This window comes from Rhipicephalus sanguineus, chromosome 5 (genome assembly GCF_013339695.2).
Source record: "Rhipicephalus sanguineus isolate Rsan-2018 chromosome 5, BIME_Rsan_1.4, whole genome shotgun sequence".
NCBI classification, from domain to species: Eukaryota; Metazoa; Arthropoda; class Arachnida; order Ixodida; family Ixodidae; genus Rhipicephalus; species Rhipicephalus sanguineus.
Genome location: NC_051180.1, coordinates 46,288,127 through 46,305,563, shown reverse-complemented (window position 1 = coordinate 46,305,563; position 17,437 = coordinate 46,288,127). Strand labels below are relative to the sequence as shown.

The 17,437-nt window shown below is 45.3% G+C and overlaps 2 protein-coding genes across 3 annotated transcripts in view; one reads left to right on the top strand and one right to left on the bottom strand.

Moving 5' to 3' along the window:
- The first annotated feature begins 138 nt into the window (after positions 1–138).
- On the top strand, positions 139–11,861 carry LOC119393578 (phosphopantothenate--cysteine ligase-like). The gene is given in 8 exon segments (XM_037660685.2): positions 139–719; positions 721–810; positions 1,811–1,899; positions 2,419–2,555; positions 5,707–5,933; positions 8,200–8,319; positions 9,070–9,135; positions 10,792–11,861. Coding segments are annotated over 8 exon segments (1,020 nt in total). The 5' UTR covers positions 139–668; the 3' UTR covers positions 11,032–11,861.
- Positions 11,862–12,274: 413 nt separating this feature from the next.
- Positions 12,275–17,437, bottom strand: part of LOC119393576 (DNA replication licensing factor MCM6) — a 50,651-nt gene continuing 45,488 nt past the window's right edge. Inside the window, exons 16-17 of one of the 2 annotated variants that reach the window (XM_037660683.2) lie at positions 13,649–13,812; positions 12,275–12,728 (exon numbers count right to left, since the gene is read on the bottom strand). In XM_037660683.2, coding sequence (XP_037516611.1) covers positions 12,612–12,728; positions 13,649–13,812 — 281 coding nt within the window. In that variant the 3' untranslated portion in view covers positions 12,275–12,611. The remainder of the gene's footprint in view (positions 12,729–13,648; positions 13,813–17,437) is intronic. The other variant, XM_049416283.1, reaches the window with a different exon arrangement.

Below are 17,437 nucleotides of genomic sequence, written 5' to 3'. Positions count from 1 at the left end.
CAAGCGGAAGTTCTAAAAATGTTGGCCACTTGGGTGCGTTTAGAAGTCCAGACAAGCCAATCCGTAGTCGCATGTGACTGCACAGTCTGTGCTTGGTTTCGTTTGCTCGTATGTGTGAGCTTCGATTACCACTTACCAGTCGCCTTTTGCACTAGCGATTTCAGTGAAGTCCTCGTGAGAGAGCCAGGGGTAGCCCCTACGATGACTGGTCCTTGAAACAACACTTACAGTAGCCCCAAGATAGCGTATGTCGCGGCGGCCTTGTTTCTACTGGCCTGCCTCCGCTAGCGAGATCGCCTTCCTTGTTCACAAACTGTGTAAACAGCGCGTATCGATAAGTGTGACCCTCTTGGAGCTCGCCTGCGATATCATCTAAAAGTGACCTCTCTGTGTGTGCGTCGTGCAGAAGACCATACAGTGGTTTGCGGCTGCAGTCCTCGATTGACCCACCGCGTCAAGCGGCGAATCAGCTGGCCGAAGCGCCGGACAGAAAAATCGTAATATGACGACATGAAGAGGAAGTCGGCCGCAATTCAGACGTCGGAGCGCGAACGGCGACGTGCGACGACGAGGCGCGTGCGACAGGGAAAAAGCACTTCATTTCACCGCAGCTGCGCGTCGTTGGGCGCACGCTCTTCTACGGCTGCGCTTGGGGCTTGCGAGCAAATATGGCATCGAACGAGACCGAGCAGTGGGACGCCTTTTTTTTGCGCGACCAAGCCACCGGCAGATTACGACGAACAGAAAAGACGCATCGATGAGTTCTGTTCCGCGTTTGCGGACACCGACGAGCGCGTTGTGCTGATCACGGTAGGTGTACTACATACAGTACCTGCGCGCTTGCGGTTATTTATGGGTCTGCAAGCGGTGCATCGACCCACCGCCGATTTCCCTTCGACGCATGTAATGTATGTGCAGCCATATATATATATTTTTTCAACTCCTGGCGCACGTTTGATTCTGGTGTATTAGTACGCGTAGCACAAACCAGCGGTCAAATGACTTCGATTACGTTTTCGTCGACATTGTACTAACTGCACATTATTAAGTGTTTGTTTCTGCGGCCTTAGAGTGTCTTGTGTCCGCGCTAGAGCGTAACTTTGGCTGCGAGGCACGAGTATTACACCGCAGCGCTGCAAACATCTTGAGGCATTTCGCACTTGAGTACCATGCATTGGTTGCTCTAGCACTTAATAATTCCCTTAACAAGCTTACCGTCTCGATTGTTGCTTCTACATAATTCAACATCCCCGCTCAACACTGAATTCTTTGCGACTGGACAGCATTTATATATACATACATGGCTGTTTGATCTACTAATAAAGTTTCACTGTACATTTTTCAGTGGCAGTGAGCAACGAGCACTCTTTGAGGCTGTTTTGGATCTAGACATATATTGTCTTACTTAGTTAGCTACAGTTACACGAATGATAGAGTGCATGGAAAAGTGGCAGTAGTAATCGACCTCTTAAATATAGCATCTTCAGTAATACAAGCCTAAACGATGTCGCGACCAGACTGGAGCAAGAATAGAAACACAAGGCACTGAGCGGTGCAAGGCCTCACATAGCCCAAAATTCATCCCTCTACTGCAAACACACTTACAGCTTTATGCAGCAGTTCAGTAGAACTACAGTTGCATACTGAAATGTGGCTTTCCTGTACTCTTGCAACTCACTAAGCTTTTGGCACCTGTGTCTCAGCTGGCAGAGTGGATGCACAACTCATTCATTTGTTGCCTATGCATACAGTGCTTTTTCATTACCTGTTTTGTCATTGTGCCCTGCCGACCTTTTGCATTTTCTGGCAGTCTGGAGGAACAGCCGTGCCCCTCGAACACAACACTGTACGGTTTGTTGACAATTTTAGCGCGGGAACCAGAGGCTCTGCATCAGCTGAGTATCCTTTTTTGCTGTGTATACACGCACATTTTTTTTTTTTTTAACGAGAGAATAAAAGTAAAATGTAATCTCCTAACTGGGGAGTGCATTTGCAGACACAATGCCAAGCACACCACACCACGGATGCATGACTCTCTTATTGCACTGAAAAAGCATGACTTCAGTCATGCATGTTTTTGTTGAAGCAGAACATATGCTACCTTTTCCTGGAAAAAATAGTGGTGAGACACTTGTTTTCAGGATGGCGTCATTCTGCTTTTGTAGAAAATAAGGTAAACAGTGCCTGGTTGTAGGGTTAATGGATCAAGTACATGAGCTGAATGGCCTTATGGGATGCCATGGAGTGCAGGAACTGTTTTACTTGCTACTCTTAGTTCTGCACGCTACAGTATTAGTTTATTCTTCTAAATTTATCGTAAACTTGCAATAGCTGGATAGTTGAGTGAGGTGCATCCTTAGGTGCATCCTTTCTTTCTTGGCAAGAAGAGATCTGCCTTGACCAAGATCAAACCTCAAGGTACTTTCTGGATCAAGGCTACGCTGTGCTGTTTCTGTTCCGATCAACAAGTCTGCAGCCATTTGTCAGACGCTTCAAGCCTGGCGAACTGCTCAGCTACCTCCATTTCGCATCTGGCGATGACAGCTGCATTCAAGGTGAGCACAAAGCTTTGGCTTATTGTTTACAACTGCCAACATGAGTTGTTATAAGTAAAAAATTATTCGCAATATGTCCTTACATGTATACAAATAGTGACTGTTCAGATTTGAACACAGCCCTCCTATATTTCTAGCTTCATTCAAGGTGCCTGCTAATGACAGGAAGTGAAGATTTCATTTGTGACTTCGAACATTTTTTAACAAGAATTGTTGAATATTGACAAGGTAAAACAAATTACCGATATGCGCAGTTTACAAATACATAACTCTAGGTTTAATACAGAGAACTGCAAACTGCCGGTGTTAGGGCACACAAAGCTGACAGTCGTGATATACATATATGCGAGTTTACAGCTTACAGGAAATTGTTACAATGCTTACAGGCAATTTTCAAAGTTTTTTTCTCTCATGTTGGTGCTAGATTTCAGAGCTGTGCATAATATATCAGTTTTGCGCCTCTTGGATTTTTTGACAGATACAACTTCACGAAATTGAATCGTTATTTTCAGAAAAATATGGTTGTAAACATGACTCTTGCAGTGTTAAAAAAAGCAGACTTAATTTTCAAAAAATATTGAAAAAAAAAATTAAGGCCAAACTTACAATCTGCTTGCTACACTAAGCAGATTTCAACTCTTACTTTTTCATGCAATATGTTATAATGCATATCAGTAGTTTCACAAAGCTGTGGGTTTTCTTTTTAACAAAGCTCTACTACATGGAAATGTTCCCGCTTTGTCCTTCACTTTCAGACCTCGTCCGCTGTTTCATTTTTACTTGTGTAAACATTGCCACGCTTGGGTGCTTCTTTTCCTCATTGTCCACTTTCTTTGCCTTCATGGCCAGACTTTCTTCCTTTTCCTTGTTTTTGTTTTTATTGTGTCTGCTTTTTGTCCGACTCATTTTTAAAGTGAGGGTTTCCTTCTAGGCTCCTACCTGCTATACAATTCTTAGATATTGAAGAACTGCACTTTGTCATTCAAAACGCGCGTTGCACTAGATTCGGAACAGAGGAGGAGGAACAAGAGAAATTATGGAAACGAGGTTAATCACTGAAGAGTAGACAAAATTAATGTGCATGCTTTGTCAAAGTTTGCTCGAGTTCCTTTAGTATGTATGTTCCAGGAGGCTGCCATTTCTTGACATATTGCTCTAGTCTTTTAAGTTTTATTTTAACTCGAAAATATACGTTATGACAAACGTTGAGCTTTGAATGATGCATTGTTTGTCTATCTCTATAGTTGCTGCTTTTCAACAAATAAGTCAAAACATTTCCTGCACAATGGAAATGAATTTTCGCGAATGAGACCTGATTAACCTGACATGCGAGCATTATGTGCAAGTTGCGACAGTGATTCACTCGACTGTTTGCCCAAATGAACAGAATTCCAGACTCGTAAGTAAATATGCTGCCCGAAATAGACACCCTGACACCTTGCGACGTCATTCTGAAAGTATGCAAGCACAGTTTGGGTATTAGAGCAAAAGGGTGGGTGGGTACTTAAGCATGGTATGTGCAGCTGTGATCGACAAATAAGCAGATAAAAGGTCGGGCTTTAAGGCTGAAAAAAAAAGACACAAAAGAAGGACTACTTTGATCGACCACCTGGGGTTCTTTAATGTGCACCTAAATCTAAGTACATGGGCCTCAAGCAATTTCGCCTTCATAGAAAATGTGGCCGCCGCAGCTGGAATTCCATCCTGCGACCTTTGCATCAGCAGTCGAGCACCGCAACCACTAGACCACCATGGTGGGTCATCAAGGGTAACAACTATACAGAAGGCATGGAACTATCTAGAGGTGAAGAAAGAAAGGATAGACATTCATGTGCCAGGGGCGTAGCCAGAAATTTTTTTCGGGGGGGGGGGGGGGGGGGGTCAACCATACTTTATGTTCGTGCGTGCGTTTGTATGTGTGCGTGCCTATATATGCAAGCAAAACTGAAAATTTTCGGGGGGGGGGGGGTTGAACCCCCCCCCCCCCCCTTGGCTACGCCCTTGTCATGTACGCATTTGCACAGTAGCAAAATTCAGGTGCGATTGATCTTCGCCACCTGCTAAAGATTGTGGATTTCATTTGGATGTGGAGTACAATGATTTGCAGGTCAAACAGACACTAAAGGCAAATATTAAGTCGACGTTGATTGTTGCAATAGCGTTGCAGAAACCTCATAGTGCTTGTTTCGTGCCAAGGAAATGCTTATTTTGAAAGAAAACCATGTTTTAGTGGTCCCCATGGCGTTAGCGCATTTCAAATCACCCGCCTGAACGGACCTTCTGACGTAGCAGTTGCCATACCCAACGTTGCCTGCCTTTACTGCCTGGCCGCCAAAGCTACGGTTTCTTGCGCAACAGCGGCCATTGACCTTGCCAAGACGCAGCCACGGGCCACTCCGAAACTGTATAGTTCACTGTAACAGAGCTTAGCTTGGCCAGCAGCAGCAGAAGTAGAGTATTGACAGGGCGAATATAGCCAGAGCCAAGCACACGCAGCAGTACGCGATACCGAAACTACCACTGAGATGCACAGCTCGGCGAAAATGGAACTTTTGAACCACTTGCGCCGTGCCCCATGGTAGCGCCAAGAGGTTCTTTTTTCCATGAATCAAAGAGAAACGAACAAGCAGCATTTTATTACGTCTTGTGATGCACAGAAGGTTTTTTTTTTATTGCAACTAGTTTGCTTAGTAGTGGGTATAATTGTTCTCGGGACTCTTTGACGTCATCGGGATCATTTCCATGATGTCCCACTCGTGGCGCACGTCGTGTCCTACATTTACCTTAATTTCTCGATTACTAGAGCGCTGCTGTTGATACCATTGACATTTTAGACGTTCTCACACATTGACCTTTCACTCTGACATAAATTGTTATTTGCCTTTAGTGTCCCTTTAAGTACTGTTGAGTCGATCATGACCCCTCATTACCACCAGTGATTCATGGAGTTTCCTTGGAAAGCAGTAAGGGAGTAGTTTGCTACTGCTTTCTTCCTTTTGGTGTCATAGCCGCTGATGGAGCAACATCTGTGAGGAGTGTCTGTACACCAATTTGATTAATGTTACCAATCTTGATCTGGGGTGGCAGTACTGCCTGCTTACAGCCTGTACTTGCAGGGTGCGGGTATGAATGCCATCTTTATTATGTGCAGTGTGTGCAGATGCAGTTCCCAAGGTGCGGCCCATCCTCGAAGGTTACCAGCGGGCCATGGCAGAGGGCACTGGCAGGCCGCGCCTCCTGCAGGTCTCCTTCACCTCCCTGACCGACTACCTGTTCCTGCTGAAAGCGTGTGCTGTTGCCCTGCGCCCCTTGGGAAGCCGTGCTCTGCTGTACCTGGCCGCTGCTGTTTCGGACTTCTATGTGCCACCAGAAAACATGGTTAGAAATGTTTAGGTTAGGAAAACAGAGTGCAAAAAAAGATAGGACAAGAGAGACAATAAACAGGATGAGTGCTCACTGCCAACTGGTTTATTATGCAGCACAGAAACTTGCTTGTGAGCTTTTGGAGGCGTTTCATATGAAAAAGAAGGGCACAGATTCTGTCAGCCATCAGTGTGTTTGCGGGAGAGTGAGCTTGAGCTGCTTTGCCGTAATCATAGCAGATCTTTGGATGGATCTGCCTTTTTATGTGTGCACAAGCGCAATTATGACCGAGTGTATATTTTCCTCGATTTTTTTTCGTTATAAACCAGTTGGTAGCGAATGCTCGTCTTGTCTCTCTTTTCCTGTCTTTTTGTGTTTTGCTTTTACAGTCAAACCTCGATATATCGAACACGGACATATCGAATTATTGCCTATATCGAACGGTTCCTATATCACGTGGGAAATCGCATGCATTTTTAATTTTTTATTTCGAACGAAGTTTGACGTATAATGGATATATCGAACTCGGCCACCCCAAACCGCCCGCGCTCCGTTGACAGGCGGCGAGCTTTCCCGCCGCGCTCCGTTGACAGGCGGCGAGCTTTCCCGCAACTCTCGAAAATAGCGGTAGCGCGGTGGGCGTTTACGACTGCTGCACACATCGATGGCGCCGAGTGCGCCACTTGAACGTAGCGGCATACGCACGCCGCAGCCTTGCAGCAATGACGCACTGCACTTGTTGCACCAGCTCCTCCTTGAGATAGTATCGGCCAGGCATCCGTCGCATCGGTCGTTGTTGTGCTCGTGTGTTAGGCCTGCCGCGCGTTGTGGTGTGTGTAGCGATGGCTGCAGACGCGAAGAAACGGACGACCCTGACTTTTGCAGCAAAACTGGAAGCAATCCAGGCTGAAGGCGTGGGATTCGGGCCTGGTGCGTCAGGGACGGAAGGTATGCCTTATCGTCGATAACTGCACGGCACACCACACCGATGCCCAGCTGAGCAACATCGAAGTGGTATTTCTGCCGCCCAACACCACTTCGAAGCTCCAACCGTTGGACCAGGGCATTATCCGCACATTTAAGTCTATCTACAAGCGTCGGCTGATCGACATTTTGCTTGTAAGACTCCGGATGGGCCAAGATCTGAAGATCGATCTTTTGGGCGCCATCCAAATGCTCAAGGCGTCGTGGGAAAACGTCAAGCAGTCGACGATAGCCAACTGCTTTCGGCATGCGGGCTTCGGTGGACGCACTGACGAAGCATCAGTGGAAGAATCCGAGGAAGCTGAGTTGGCATGCGCAGATGAAGAAAGCGAGCTCGCCGAAACGTGGAGCAAGCTGGAGAGCTTTGTTGGTGCGGAGCCGCAAAGCATGTGCATCGAAGACTTCGTTGGAGGTGACGACAGCACTGGTACAACGGCGGAGCTAACGGATGTAGAGATCGTCGCCGAAGCTACCGCTGAGCAGCCGAATGAAGACGCTGCCGAGGTGGATCCCGCAAGCGCTGATGGTGCCCCGCTCCCGACATCAGCTGAGGTCGTAGCCGCTTTGGCCCTTGCGCGCCGCCACTGCAGCGCGATTGAAGGCACCGGCCTTTCACTTGTGGATCGCCTGGACTATGTTGAGGACGCAGTCGTCAAAGATGCCATTGCCAGCAAAAAGCAGGCTACTCTTTTTCAGTATTTTAAGCCAACACAATAAATACTTTCTTTGAATCTTCAAGTGAGTATTTACTGCACCACGATTGGTTCGTTGGTTGTTTTCCACAAGTTCTTGACGCATTTTTTACGTGATTTTTTATATCGAATTCTGGATATATCGAACTATTTCGCGATCGCCGTGCCGTTCGATATATCGAGGTTCGACTGTACTTCAAGACAATGAATCAACTTGCCCAGCAAAGCATTCTGTTGGAGGTGTTTCAGATTTGGTTTGTTTCACCAGATCAATGTGCACATTTTATGGGAAAGATGGGCACACGAGAGCACTGGCTCAACGATGAAAGATAGTAATTAACATGGCAGCAGCAGCAGCAGCTTCAAATAATGCCATTTTGGACCTGCAATGAGTGTGTGAAATGTTTAATGTTGGAAAAATCAAATGCCGAAGAGTTTCATCGTTTGAAATTTCTGATGTGTCTTATTTTTATTACCTCTATGGGGCATGGGACGTACCATCCACCGCCTGCTGTTCCTCAAGTGTCCACCTTTCAAAATTTCATTAGATGAACCTGCCTGGGAAGTAAATAAAAATCTTATCACTTTTGACCATCTCAATGCAGCCCGAGCACAAGATCCATTCCGATGCAGGCCCACTGCAGTTGCGGCTACATCTGGTTCCCAAGATGCTGAAGCCACTCATTTGCTGTTGGAATCCTGCAGCCTATGTCGTCTCTTTCAAGGTGATTTTTGTACTCATTCCTGTACTTATCGTGTGAGCAAATGTACATACACGATCATATAAAACGAAGATTATTTTAAACTATAAACAAAGTGAGCATAACCTGCAGGGCTGTACACTACACAGGCCTCTTCTGGTGTTTATTGGCATATTTACATGTCATAGCTTCAATCTTAGCATTGTTAAAGTCAACAGTTAATGCTGAGAACATGCCTCTTCCTCACACCCAGCGCACCATTTCTGTTTAGATCGAGCCTACGACATGAAAGTTTAGCAACTGGTTTGATGCAATAAGCTCATGCAGCGCGGGTCAGTTTTACATCAAGTTAAAGACACTGGAGGTAGTTGTGGAGTGAATAATTTCAGAGCTGCAAGAGTCGCTTCAACCCTACCTTTCTTTTAAAGAATTTTTTTTGGTTAATACTGCTTTTTACATTCCATTTTCATTTGTTAAATTAATCATTGTGCATCAAATTTGTGACTGTATTGCTGCCTGAAGGTTTGAACTGCTGAAAATTTTTTCTCAAAACTAAATTTTCAAGACTGAATTGAACTTCAGAAGTTTGATTATGATCCTAAGCAGAACTGCTGATCTCTTTAACTGCACAGGACAGCTTAGTTACAATTTTGTTGCAAATCGAAAGTAGGCTTCCAGTTGCTGTTATTTTCTGATATTTGGCTTATTCACAATTGACAGTCAAGAAGGGCCTCTCGAAGAACATTAGAAATTATCTTTCTTGTTCCCTCCCAGCTGGAGACGGATGAAAACATCCTCTTGGACAAAGCAAGAAGAGCGTTGGCTACCTACAAGCACAAGGCAAGTGTTACTTGAAAAACTAGGGATAACTCGGACTCTGCAGTTATCAGAGTTGTATCATAACAGAAACAAGGAACACATTAGTTCTGTTGGAGACAAAAGGAGGCAAATTTCAAATAACTGTCAACTTGCTATGCATTTATAAACCCAAGTTTGGGGGCTAGCCAGAAATTCTTTTTTTGGGGGGTGTGGGTAGGGGGGCTCAACGATACTTTATGTATTTTTGTGCATACATTTGTATGTGTTAAAGGTAAACATTCGGCAGAAGTCTGCCTGGTTGGGTAATAGAAACCTTCTCACCCCTGAAGAAGAAGCTGGTCAGGCTTCGAAACGTCGTGTATCCTTAAAGGGGTCATGAACCACTTTTCCAAGTAATGATCTAATGACCTTAGTATCGGAGTTTACTGCCTCCCGAATTGATTGCCGCAAAATTTCTCGAATCCGTCAAGAATCAGCGGAGTTACGGGGGTTTGGGCTTGCTCTCAGCGCTTTCTCTATTTTCTCGTGCTGACGAGCGCACTGGAAGCTAGACAGGGAGGGATGGCACGGGGGTAAGAAGTTACGTCAGCGCACGTCATGAAACGCAATCGCTCTCCCGCTGTGATTCGCATGCGCGAGTGCGGCTACCGTGTAAAGTTAGCAGACTGAGAAGTGCGGCGCAAGCAAGTGGCGGCACCCCGTGGCAAGAAGCGCATCTCATCCGGCTATCGGCCAATAAGCATGCTATGTCTCCGCAACGTCAACGTGCAGACGCCCCGCCCACCGACGAGAGTGAGAACCGGCCTGTTTGAAAAGAGGGCACCTGAGGAGACGGCAACTTCACGCTCCGCTTGTGGCCTTCACGCGGCGCGCACGACTGTGATATTTTGCAGAGCAGTTCATAGCCGTGTCAGCTTTCCGCAGGTTGTGTTTTTTCAATCAGCCCAAGGGGTGCTTCATGACCCCTTTAAATAAATTCTTGGTTGGAGTTTTCTCTTTTCTCTGATTTGTACGTGTGTGTGTGTGTGTGTGTGTGTGTGCAAAATTGAAACTCCCTCTGGCTATGCCAATGATCCTCTTCCATTCTCTTAAGAAAGTGTACCGTAAGGCTAATATCGAAATATAAACGTTTAAAACATATATAAATTTTTAAAATTTGCATACATGTTCGGGGTTTTCATTTAGACCCAGTAACTGCTGACAAATCCGTAATTCAATCAGTCATGCCCCTGGGTGTGTACCTGGACTCGCACCAACTACCTCGGACTCCACTTATAACCGAAATAACCTTAGCGGCAGGAGATTCGAGAGGCAACGGTCTGTTATAGTTGGGATACAACTTTGCAAGTCTGCGGCATTTCCTATTCAAAAGGCAGATGGCATGCACTCCAGGCTGACACTGTGTGAGCCAGACAGCCAGTGACCCCACCTTTGGAGAACATTGCAGAGTGTACGAGTGGGAGTACATTCCTTAGGCGCGAAGGCGATAGGTGCCATGCTTCGGTCGTTTGGTTGGGGCCTCTTAACTTGTATCTGACTATAGTAAGGTTATTCTATGATTATCCAGAAAAGGTGCCACAGTGCCCCTTTAAGACATGCTAGCCTACACAGTCCTTTTCACTCTCATATTTTTATCTGGCTCCATCTACTACTTACTGCAACGTTCCTTTATCGCAGCTCGTGATCGGCAACGAGCTGCACAGCCGCAAGCACAGAGTCGTCTTTGTGACCAGCGACGATCACGAGGTCATTAACCTTACACCCGAGCAAGTGGCAGCTGGCGTGGAAATCGAGCAGATTATTGTCGAGAAGCTCCTCAAGCGTCACACTGAGCACATACGCAACAGCCCAGCAAGACGTTTCAGCTCCACCGTCAGCATCACTGGAGAAAGCGTTAGTGACAGCACACTGCCCTAGCGGTCATTGTCACGAACAGCTCAGCGAGAAACTCTTCGCCACTTCTGCATTTCATTGTGCTGGTGTGAAAAACAGGTTGTGTTCCACAGTTATGTTTATGCGCACGAATGTCATTTAAAAGCCATACCCTGGTTGGTATGCCCATTTTGTTTCATTGCATGCTAAAGTTTTGTTGTAACCTGCCTAATCAAGAAAAAGTGCCTGCTGTAGCTTTGTATACACTATGTACGGGCTAAAGCACATAGACTGCACAGAGAAATGTGGGATACTGTGGTTTGTGACATACTACTATGCTATAATGCGTTAAATTGTTTCACAGCAGAGGGAGGCAACATGTTTTGCCACTTAGAAGCTTCTTGGCAATACGAATCCTGTCCCATTGCATTTTCCCGCGAAGCGTGTCTGTCATGCCTTACATGTTCCGTAGGTTGTACTACTTCATAGTTCATGTTGAAAAGTTATTAACAGACTTTGCCAATCGACTTAATACACGTGTACGTAGTTTTTTTAACATTGAATCCATCCACCTCGTACTGATAGTGCTTAGCACCAGCCGTTTTCTCTCCTTTGATGCTGGACAGGGCTCATTTGTAACGTAGAAAAAATGTATCTGTATGTTGTATCTAATGTGCCATGATACTGTATAGAATTGCAAACAGTTCTGCAATAGGACTTTTCTTATTTTGTTAATCTGCATAATCTACAAAGATGTCTCATGAATTCTCTTGGCCATATTTTGTATAGTCTGTAGCGAAAGTACAGAAAAGTACGAAAGTACGGAAGCCACGGATTGCTGTTGTCTCAATCTGTTTTTGTGTGTGTGTGTGCACCACACACATCCTGTTCAGTAAACATTAAATAAAAAGAACCTAACTTGCTTTTGCTCGTCATTTGCTTTACAGATTAAAAGCTATATTTAGCACCTTTACTCAAGTTAATGTTTACTCTGAGCAGCCCCGTGCAAAAAGAGAACTGCACCCATGCTGGAAGAGTACGATGCATATCACACCTGTGGCAAAATAACTTTCCCGATTTCAAAACAGATTCAACAGGGATTCATGTTTTTGTAAACTGGTGCCTGTAGATGTTGCCAGAATTGAATCGGATTTATCAACACACATTTTCGGTCACACAACTTCACGCCGGTTTTCATCTGACACCTTCTATCACAAGATATGTATAACACCACGAATGAAAAAAGAACAAATTTTTTATTTAAAACACTACCTCACAAAAGTGTTTCGCAGGTTATGTTTAAAGTTATGAAACGATAGTGCGAAAAGCAGAGTATTGTATATGAATTCAAAATGTAATTTTTTAAAAGCTCACTGACAAGAACGCCAGTTTTGACAAACACTGGGTTGCTAAACGTAGATACTAGCCACGATTAATGCCCTAAAAAGTGCAAATGCATGTAAAAATATAAGGATGCTGAGCCCCAGTTTTCTTGGAAGTCCATGGGCAATATGTGGTAAAGTACATATATACACTTTGTACACGTGAACAACTGGCTGCGTGTGAACGGTATGGCAGTGCCACAGGCTAACGACAATAATGCGGGCAAGCCTGAGCAGAGCTCCTCACGACAGTTCAGGGACAAAGTTGGGGTGAACGACCAAGATTGGGTTTTCGTCTTCTTCACCGTCCGCTTCAGCACCTTTCAGGCCACTCTTGGAGAGTGCGATAAGAATGTGATCCTGCCAAGAAAGCGCAACGTAAAAATTAACGCTTGTTTTCAGGACCTGCTACACCACAACATTCACCACAGAACACCTTTATTGAGAACCAATGTGCAGCAAACAAAATGTCTCAACGAGTGCTGACATTTATTTTTGAAGTTTTCACAATAACCATGGAGGTAGACAAACAACATTCTTAATTCCATGGAGAACGAGTAGCAAACATCAGCCTAACGTCTGGCTATTTCACCGGGCACTCGCAGACATTAACAGTCTCCCATTGGTCTCATATTCAAGATTTAAATGCACAAGATTATTCAAATATGCATCATTTCTCACAATATCTCACATAATCGGTGCTCTAATTGGTGCCCTTTGATCTCATACCTTCACATACGAGTTATCAGTGCTTGCAAATTGCAAACTTCCCGTGAAAGAATTTGCAGGGACGAGTCAAGGTACACTCCCCCCCCCCACCTTGTAACTCACGTCTTTGATCAATAAATATTGAGCTAGCATATACTAAATTAAATGCTAGTCCGTTAAAGTACGTGTGGGTAGATGCGAGCACTATAAATGTAAGAGGCTGACAGTATTGCTGAAGTTGAGTAGATAGGACCATAGGTCGGCAAAAAATGTGGAGCTCACTCAGACTCACTCAAGGAATATATTTTTATATTTTGCACTTGGGGTTCACTCTGACTCAGACTCACCAAAATTTTCTTTAACTGGACTCGCTCGGAGTCGTAGTCACCAAACTATTACTCAGCCGTGCTCACTCAGACACACGGTTCAATCCGAGTCTGAGTGACACTCGTCTCATGAGTGAGTTTGGCGACCCATGCTCCTCACACACACATCTTCTAATTTTTCATGTGAAATTGGCACTCTAAAAAATTATGACGGTCGAGACTTCTGCAAGCCAGTGGCCAACTCACCCGGTGGACAAGTCGGTCGATTACTTTTTCCACAATGGTCTTGCGCTGGATGAGCTCTTCCTGCGTCTCTATTTCACTCTCAATTTCCTTCAGGTACCAGTTGATGAGATCCATGCGCCGTACACCACCTTCATCGTCAGCTGCTGCCCCTTCCTGCTCCGCAGCTGTTGCAACAAAGGAAAGAAGGATGGAAAAGCAATGGTACTGGGTTCAAGCCATGCAGGGATGCCAGGTTTGGCTACTTTTTTAGGCCAGCAACTGCAGAAAAATAATCTCGGCTACTTGGCTCCTTTTTGGCTACTTTCTTGTCCCCTCGATTTCAGCAAAATTATCAATATCTGGCGACGTCGCAGCCACTGGTGTTCTAGTACATGGTGCCAAAACACAGCAGTCCAAGCACGCCTCCAGCTTCGAAAATTCAATTTCGCACTTTGATTAAGCAGATAATGAACTTTAATGAAAAGAATGGCACAGTGGACTAAGCAGGCGTAAGGGTCAATGGTGGTGATCAGAACATAAATATAAAAAACTAAATACATTTATCACCTGCCAGTCAAGCAAGCACGCACGCACACACAAAAAGTTCTTTTGGATTCCTGGCTGGGACACGGTGAGAACTGTTGCATGGGGCCTCATTGTGCAGAGCACCCATTGCTGAACGCGGCATTAAACAACAGTTGGAAGTGAACAGGAATCGAAAGCTATAATAATTCTTGGGGTTTAACATCCCAAAATCGGGGAATCGAAAGCACTCCACATCAAGGGCGCTCTGCACTCATCGACATTAGAAATCAGATATGCCACGTTTCAAATGAGCACTGAAAAACAGGCAAAGGTGGCAACACAAGTGCTAACTAACACCAGTTGTTAGTAAGCGCCTGTGTTGCCGCCTTTGCCTCTTGTAGTGTGTGAATAAACTTTATTAAAAGTCCGGGCGAGGCGGGGGGAATAGGGGATTAACCCCTGTCCCGTCCCACTCTCCGTCGATGATGGCGTCAGGTGACGGCTTGAAGCCTCTTGTATCCTGGTTTTTTTAGTGCTCTCCTTGGAATGTCGTACTAACTCGCCCAACAATAAATTCTAAGATATATGACCAACTACTTGTCTCATTTCTTTCATTTCTTAGGCTTAGGTACGGACTGTGATTATGGAAGAAATTACTGCAAAAGTGGCAACAATTTACACTTCAATGCCAGCAAATGTTGTTTTGAGCGCATCGCAGCCTCTAGTCATTTCAAGAAAATTTATGCAAGACGTGTCAAGAGTCATTCTTTCAACAGCACAAACACTACGTCATCATGCATGAAATGACTGCTAAAGTCAACAATTTATGCTGGAATCTTAGGAATTATGATTTAAGTGTTCGTGCTGCACATATTTACATTTTCGCCGAAAAGCTTTTGCGTTTAGTTAATTAAATCAAAATGTGGAAGTGGTTTTCACACATGCATGGCTACTTTTGATTACTTTTACTGTCCTTGGGTCAAGTTGGCTACTTTTTGGGTAGTTTTATCAACTTTCTGGCTATGTTTTGCCTTTTTGACCTGGCAACCCTGAAGCCAGGCACACTCCCACATGGTTTTGCGGCATTTATTTAACGGGAGTAAGTAAAACATTGAACAAGGAACGTTAACTAAACATTCCTGCAGTGCAAATGATTATTTAAAAATATTGTAATGTAAGTGAACTGTTGTATGCATTCACAAGCGATCTACATGGATAACAGCTCAAAGCTTGGTAAGCGATCCAAACTGAAGTACTTTCCTCTGGGAAACAGGCTGCTCCCCTCACTTCATGGCGATGCCACTGGCATCACTACCACAAGACAACAAAATAAATAAATAAATAAATAGATGAATAAAAACTAACCGCAAGAACTAAAATGCCAAAAAATGACAAGTCACAAGTAACATTATCTTATGTGCCCCAACCGCACATCATGCCGTGTGACAGGCTGCCTTCCCACACGAAGGTTCACAAACAAAAATGGCTGGCTGCTTTAACTGTGCCACGGCAACTCCAAAGCAGGCTGTGCTGTAGCCAGCATACTGGCCATAGGCAATGTACTACTTTTCACACTTTGAAATAGCCAGCACGACTAGAGAACCCTCTGCTGATGCTAATAATATGAACCAGGCATCAGCAACATCAGAAGGTATCGTAAAATCCCGAGCAAGCGCCGCTGCCCGAGCAAATGCCCCCTTCCCCTTTTCGGGAGATTTGAAATATCGCCAATGACCGAGCAAGCGGACCTCCCCTTCCCGTCACTTTTTTTTTCAATCTCTTCTCCGCTGAAAAATCCTGCAGCAGTGGTTCCTAGGAACCCAAATTATGAGTCTTTAGATATGTGCACGATTTCCTAGGTCTTTATACAGTGTGGTGACTCGGGGTTGCATTCCGAGTTGTCACAAATCGTTGGTACACTTAAACGCCTTCACCCCTTTTCATAACACGACATTTCACACGAGGATTCCCTCGGTCAGTAAAAACAGTAAAAAATGCATGCGTATTCAATACAGTCAACTGCCGATTTTTCGGACACCCGATTTTCCGGACATGCTTGAAAATTCGGACGGTTTTGCGGCACTGTCACCAGCCCCATAGACATTAATGTATTAGAACATCCAAAATTTCGGACGCTGAAACTATTACGCGTCCAATTTTTCGGACTTTCTGCCCAAATTGCAGGTCCGAAAGGCATTAACTGAAGCCTTCACCTCTGCCGCATCTCTCATCTCATAGGTTCGAACCAGCGCTTTCGCGAGTCGATCTGTTTGCAACAGTAGCAGACTCCGAGTGTCAGCTTTGCCGCAATGCCGAAGCGTTATGGGGTGAAGCAGACCAGAAATTCAAAGGGGCCGCTACCGCGGCGCCGTGTGGCGATGTTACGGATAGGCAGCGGAAATGCACGGTGGCGTGATGGCGGCAGCTGGCAAACGCGCCAGTACGACTTAATCGCTGACAACCCTTACGATAAGCATCTTCAGTTAACTGCTCGGTAGTGCATGTGGCCTAGCGCAGTTGCATGCGTACTGCAGGAAATTAATAGGCGGGAACCCAAATACGCCGCGCCGCCATTCTTGCTGTCTCTTTGTGCAAGACCGCTAAGTGCGCCGCACAGACGCGCCCCTGCGTGGTCAGGAACAAAGTGCGCATCGTGACCCCTTTCATGATAAATGCGTGCGTACAATACAGCAACAGTACAGTGACGACGTCATCTTAGCTGGCGATGTGCTGCACACAACTAGAAACGATCGACCTGACACGGCAGCAAATGCTGAGTATCGGCGGAGATTCGGCGACGTGTGTGCACATCACACGCATCGGGGAAAGCCGGACGAGTCGTCCACTCTTCCGCCACAGTCTTTGTGTTCCACATCATCGTTTCCAAAGGCTTCATGCGAGAGAGCCGTAATCTATTCCACGCTTTGCTGTTATCAGCGGCGCTCATGACGAGATGCAAGAGTGGCGGTACTGAATGTATTTGCGAGAGCCTGGGCACGCACCAAAATGCCTGGTAATTGTACTGGGAGGCATTAAAGCTATTACTAACGTGGCTGCGGCGATTTGACCGCTTGAGCGGAATAAAAAAAGGCATGAATTTGTTTTTTCGGAGTGCCTGATTTTTCGGACAATTTTGCGGTCCCTAGGGAGTCCGAAAAATGGGACGTGGACTGTGCAGCATTTCATTAGAAGCACACGTGTGCATTAGAAGCTCACCTCCGCTGCTGTCTTTAATTTTGGTTCGTGACTGAGCAAGGGCCCCCATCGAAATCTTGTCCAATTATC